The sequence below is a fragment of the Salvelinus fontinalis genome, chromosome 23, assembly GCF_029448725.1.
Source record: "Salvelinus fontinalis isolate EN_2023a chromosome 23, ASM2944872v1, whole genome shotgun sequence".
Taxonomy (NCBI): Eukaryota; Metazoa; Chordata; class Actinopteri; order Salmoniformes; family Salmonidae; genus Salvelinus; species Salvelinus fontinalis.
The window spans coordinates 37,173,800-37,179,989 of NC_074687.1; the positions used below are offsets into that span (position 1 = coordinate 37,173,800).

At 40.8% G+C, this 6,190-nt stretch overlaps 1 protein-coding gene across 2 annotated transcripts; it reads right to left on the reverse strand.

Moving 5' to 3' along the window:
* Nucleotides 1-881: 881 nt before the first annotated feature.
* Nucleotides 882-6,190, reverse strand: LOC129821235 (chemerin-like receptor 2). Of its 2 annotated transcripts, XM_055878658.1 has the most exons (3): nucleotides 5,982-6,190; nucleotides 5,256-5,372; nucleotides 882-5,023 (listed from the first exon to the last, which is right to left on the reverse strand). In XM_055878658.1, exon 3 carries the CDS (start codon nucleotides 4,987-4,989, stop codon nucleotides 3,901-3,903), a length of 1,089 nt encoding a protein of 362 aa, XP_055734633.1. In that variant the 5' UTR covers nucleotides 4,990-5,023; nucleotides 5,256-5,372; nucleotides 5,982-6,190; the 3' UTR covers nucleotides 882-3,900. The 2 variants fall into 2 exon arrangements, with proteins under 2 accessions (XP_055734633.1, XP_055734634.1); XM_055878659.1 differs by lacking the exon at nucleotides 5,256-5,372.

Sequence of the window (6,190 nt, forward strand, 5' to 3'; positions counted from 1 at the left end):
TTAACTGACTTGCAGAGTTAAATAAAGGTTCAATAAAAATAAATAAATACAAATAAATGATATGAGTATTTTCCAATCTGTAAATTAGTAGTAGCTGAACTACTAGTCTTTTATAAATCTGTAATTAGAAGTAAACTAGTCTACTGATTTCTTTGCATGTGAGAACTTCAGACATTCTCCCTAGCTGAGCAATTCATTTCCATCCACGACATGCAACTGGATTTGCTTCCCTGAGATGCAATTGACTATAAAATGGCTTTTCATTCCTATCTCTATTCAGTTTAAATCCCCAATTAGGTGTCCAAAAATCCCAATCTGGTTTCATTCATTCCAGATTATTTTTCAACAACACCCCTCATTTGCCTAATAAATTAATCTGAATCAAATGTCTATAGCCCTCTATTCCAAGTGTTGTGTCAAGGTATTGGCAGAAGAAATGGGGTGATTAATACAACAATGATACAGTTGATGTTTCCTCAGGCCATGGTTCCAGATGTGGACCACATTACCCAACCAATCTCAACTCATCTGGGTTTGTTTACCAATAACATTTACATTGACAACAACGGGACTGAACTTCAGGAAGACAGCAGTTAGGATTAAGTGATATATTGGAAATCCACATATTTGAGAGTGGAGAGTGGCAACACACTCTCTAGCTATAATTGAATGCGTATTAGATGTTCACGTCTTCTTGTGTATTCTTCTTTGATCAACTACGCATGTGGTATGTATATTCCATCCTCAGTGTACTCTAACCTTAATGAGGTTACAGGCAATATCCTGTTAGTTCCCTGGAGATTGAGCACCACTTTATATAGCAGCACTCCTGGCACTGCTTCCCTATAACAGATGCAATAAATATTTAAACACACTACCAATAAAGATAAGGGATTGGATTTATTTTGTATTCCTTTGACTCAAATATATTAGAATTAACAAATAAATTGCATTTCAAATTTCCCTCATAGATTGCAAATTCCCACACAGTGAAAGCAATGTGAAAACTATTTGAAAATGTACTGTAAACATAAGTGATTCATTTATAGATGTATTATAATTTGAGAAGGAAATAAAGGCCAAATAGAATTTGGCTCTTGTGTACACCAGCCATACACTCGAAAAAATGCTGGGTTAAAAACACCGGGTCAGATCAGAAAACTGGAGGCGTGGCCTAGTAGCGGCGTAGATTTTATATAGATATTTTTGGCCACCCACGAGGGTAAATGTTGTAAAGGAGAACTTGTTCTCAACTAGCCTACCTGGTTAAATAAAGTTTTTAAAAATAATAATAATTCCGGTTAATCTGTTCTGTTGTATTGTGTGTATACCTTCAGGTTGAGTAGTGACACTTTTGTAGCTTAATAAATTAAGTTGTTCAAGTGCTGATGCATATCCCAATGTTTGGATAGTTAAATAATGTTATTAATTTCATATTCAAATATGTAATGTACAAAAATATTAAAGGAATGTCTTTATTATAAGTGTACCAAACATAACATGATGAACAGGAATGACATTTACTCTCATGAAAGCCATGCCTCTTGAAAATAACCTATGGATTACATTAAAAAGACATCTGCTGAGTCAACCCAGCATGGAAGTGAATAGTCCCTGTGTCCAAGAAGGCGAAGGTAACCTGCCTAATTGACTACCGCCCCATAGCACTCACGTCGGTAGCCATGAAGTGATTTGAAATGCTGGTCATGGCTCACATCAACCACATCACCCCGGAAACCCTAGACCCACTCCAATTCACATACTGCCCCAACAGATCTACAGATGGCGCAATCTCAATTGCACTCCACACTGCCCTTTCCCACCTGGACAAAAATAACACCTATGTGAGAATGCTGTTCATTGACTACATCTCAGCAATCAACACCATAGTGCCCACAAATCTCATCACTAAACTAAGGACCATGGGACTAAACACCTCCCTCTGTAGATGGATCCTGGATGTCCTGACGGGCCACCCCCAGATGATAAGGGTAGGCAACAACACATCTGCCACTCTGATCCTCAACACTGGGGCCCCTCTGGAGTGCGTGCTTAGTCCCCTCCTGTACTCCCTGTTCACCAACGACTGTGTGGCCAAGCACGGCTGGGTGGCTCTAACACCATCATTAAGTTTGCGGACGACACAACAGTGGTAGGCCTGATCATAGACAACAATGGAACAGCCTATAGGGAGGATGTCAGAGACCTAGCAGTGTAGTGCCAGGACAACAACCTCTCCCTCAACGTGTGCAAGACAAAGGAGCTGATCGTGGACTACAGGAAAATGAGGGCAGAACACGCCCCCATTCACATCAACGGGGCTGTGGTGGAGCAGGTCGAGAGTTTCAAGCTTCTTGGGGTCCACATCACAAGCAAACTATCATGGTCCAAACACACCAAGACAGTCGTGAAGAGGGCACGACAACACTTTTTCCCCTGCAGGAGACTGAAAAGATTTGGCATGGGTCCCCAGATCCTCAAAAATTTCTACAGCTGCACCATCGAGAGCATCCTGACCGGTGGCATCACCGGCTAGTATGGTAACTGTTCGACATCCAACCGTAAGGTGCTATAGAGGGTAGTGCGTATGGCCCTGTACATGACTGGGGCCAAGCTTCCTGCCATCCTTAACAGCTTCTACCTCCAAGCCATAAGACTGCTGAACAATTAATCAAATGGCCACCCGGACTATTTACATTGACCCCCCTTTGTTTTACACTGCTGCTACTCGCTGTTTATTATCTATGCATAGCCACTTTACCCCTACCTACATGTTCAAATTACCTCGACTAACCTGTACCCCTGCACATTGACTCGGTACCGGTACCCCTTGTATATAGCCTTGTTATTGTTATTTTATTGTGTTACTTTTCATTTTTTTATTTAATTTAATTTAGTAAATATTTTCTCAACTCTATTTCTTGAACTGCACTGTCAGTTAAGGGCTTGTAAGTAAGCCTTTCACGTTAACCTGTTGTATTCTGTGCATGTGACTCATAAAATTTGACTTGATTTGAAAAGTGTTAGTGCTCAACCTTAACAGGTGATGACAAGAAAACAGAACAGATTAACCGGAATGACATTTGCCCTCACATGTGGCCAAAAATAACTATCTAAAAACCACACCCCTACTAAGTCAAGCCTCCAGTCTTCTGGTCTGACCCGGAGGATCATAGCTCAATAACCGAGCATCAACAACCCAACCTTTCTCTTTTAAATAAAACAATGGGTTGTTTGTGACCCAACTTGCTGGGTCAAAATAACCCAACATGTGTTCTGTCCAATATTTACCCAAATGTTTGTTTTGTTTTTAACCCAGCATTTTTTATAGTGTATAATAACAGAGAACACTATAACAGGAAATTAGCTTAGAAAGGAAAACATACCTTTTCAATGTAATATATTCCTAAGGGAAAGAGAAGGCCTACTGAGATTTGCACATTTCCATCAGGGTTAAACTTGGATTTGTTTAAAGATCGAAATCTAAATACAAAGTGTTTATGAAAATGGTAGATCTGCTTCTACTAATTCCTGTTCCAGAGGCTGTGGGGATGGTTGGCCCACTTTCCTATTTGTTTTTGGGGTAATTAGGATCAGATTATTCTTTCAAATCATTAAAGTTACCTCTTTTTCCCTGTGCAAGTAATACTTTTAGTGCACGACTTTACTCAGGTTTTCCACTGAGGGCAATTTACAGTCAACAGAAGTTGGCACTCTGAGTAATTGCTGCTTGGAAATATCCAACTAAAACAACTAGCAGAAATGTTACACTGAAGTAGAATATAAAATAAGTCACATCTGGTAAAATAATGGTCAGGCTGGCTCTCAAAGGTAAAATAGCAGTTCTTGTTGATTTCTGCTTTACAGGTAACTGTGGGTTTAGGAAGTACTGCATTATAATCATACAGTTGATGATTCTGTGGGCTCCTCTGGTGGAGGGATGTCTGAAGGACTGATGTCTGCTACAGTCACCGATTCAGTTGCAGAGATGGACTGGCTGAGCTCCCGCAGATAACTCTTTGTGATGTCCAGACACGAGCGCTTCAGGAGCTGGCGAACCTTCTTGCCCACCAACATGTAGAGGAGAGGGTTAACACAGCTGTTGAAAAAGGCTAAGCTAGTAGCAAGAGGAAAGCCTGTCTTCAGAATAGTATGTAGAAACATTGAAGAGTGCATCGAAAGCTCCATTAAACTAAAGGTATGGAACGGTGCCCAGCAAAAAAAGAAGGCCAGAATGACAGCGGAAACTGTTTTAGAGAAGCTGGATAGGCGCACAGAATCTTCAGACTGGTGGACTTTGATTGCCAGGAGAATTCCAGTCACGCAGATGGCACTGAAGGGCAGTAAGAAGCCCACTGCTGTACGAACGGCCACCAGCGTGATATGTATCATAGCAGCTGTATGTCCATCCTGGACATTGAAGTTGTTGAAGCACACCACCCTGCCATGTATGTGCATAGTGTCACGGAATATCAGGGTAGGGAGGCTCAGTAGAGCAGACACCCCCCACACACAGCCACATACGATCCAGGCTCGCCGTATAGTGCGACTCCTCTGAGACCAGCTAAGGTGGACCAATGAGACATACCTGTCTAGACTGAGAATCATGAGGAAGAGCACACTGGCGTACATGTTCATCACAGACACAAACGAGTTGAGTTTACACATGACCAGCCCAAAGGACCAGTGGAAGTCTCGAAGAACGTAGTCGATGGAGAAGGGCAAAAAGAGCACAAACACAAAATCTGCTATAGCCATGTTCAGCAACCATATACTGTTCACTGTCCGTTTGCTTTTAAATGCCGTCACCCATATGACTATTCCATTTCCAGTGACACCGAGCACGAAGGAAATACTATATATGATAACTGATATGATGTGCATAGCCTCCTTCTGAGAGTATCCACCTTTGACCTTTTCTTCTTCCAAGTCTCCATACTCCAGATAATCGTAGGTGTAATTGTCATAGTCTTGCGAGGATTCTTCCATTACTGCAGCGCTACTACCTTTGTAAGCAGAGGTCCTGTAAGAAAGAAAAAGCAATAAGACGCAGTCCTTCAATATGTGTCATTTGTTTTGTCAGTTAAAATGTAAGTTGCTCTTGTACTTCTGTAGTCACCCTGTAATTACTCATGTTGATAACGTGTTAACACAATATCTTTAATTGCCGTGTACAATACAACATGCAGATGTTCCGCAAAAGAGATTTTGTTGTCATTAATAGCCCATTATGTTTTTACATCATGGATTCTCACCTGGTACTGCAAATGTCCCTGCACTTCTTTTACACTAAATTTGCTTTTGTTAGTGTCCTGGTCACAGTTCCTCCAGTTGTTTGAAAACTGAAATTTAATTACAGCTGGGTCCTTATCCTGGAAGAGTGTCATCATTAGTGAGCTGACATGAAAAAGAGGGTAGGTGGAGTGCCCACACCCTTCACACACACACACGCGTGCACACACACACCCACAACACGCACACACACAGTGTCACACATTGTTAAATCATGACTACATCCTGCTTATCTGTTTCTTCCGGGCCTCAACATGAACTTATGTGACCGTAAACACAATAAATCTTCAGTACAAACGGACCTCCAACCCACAAAATTGCACACAACACAGTCTCTTCAGTCTAACTTTGGCCTTAAAGGTCTATGGTCAGATAAACTGAAGGCAACAGTAGTAAAACTCAAAAGCTAAAACACAATGACAACAGAATTTAACTGTAGGCATAATTCAAATATGTTTTGTTTTAAAATAATTTGCCACATGATACAGTACTTGAGTTATGAATCTATTATTAACATATGCGTTCGTGATGTATGTTCTATATACATATAACTATTTAATAAGTAATGTTAAGGTCAGTCTGAATGATCAGAAAAAACTGCATCTGATATTTTGCGATTTTGCTATTCATTTTCTTATGCGTTATCCAACACCCATGAAAGCCTCCTAGTCTACATACTGTATGCATACCTCTCAGTTGCTTCTCTATGTACCGCGAACCGTCTCGGAGTCGAAATCACCCAAACGAAAACTTTCAGAGTTAAAGCAGCCAAAATAGTTAGGCTCTCACTAACTCTCACTATTTTACAATTTGTCTCACTGAGTGATAAGTTTAATTGAAATTCCAAACTCCATCCCTATGTTATTACTGGGGTTGGAGTATCGTTTATCTTCGAGTA

What these genes read in the sequence shown, in the direction of transcription:
- LOC129821235 (XM_055878659.1), bottom strand. Translation starts at nt 4,989, where the DNA reads ATGGAAGAATCCTCGCAAGACTATGACAATTACACCTACGATTATCTG.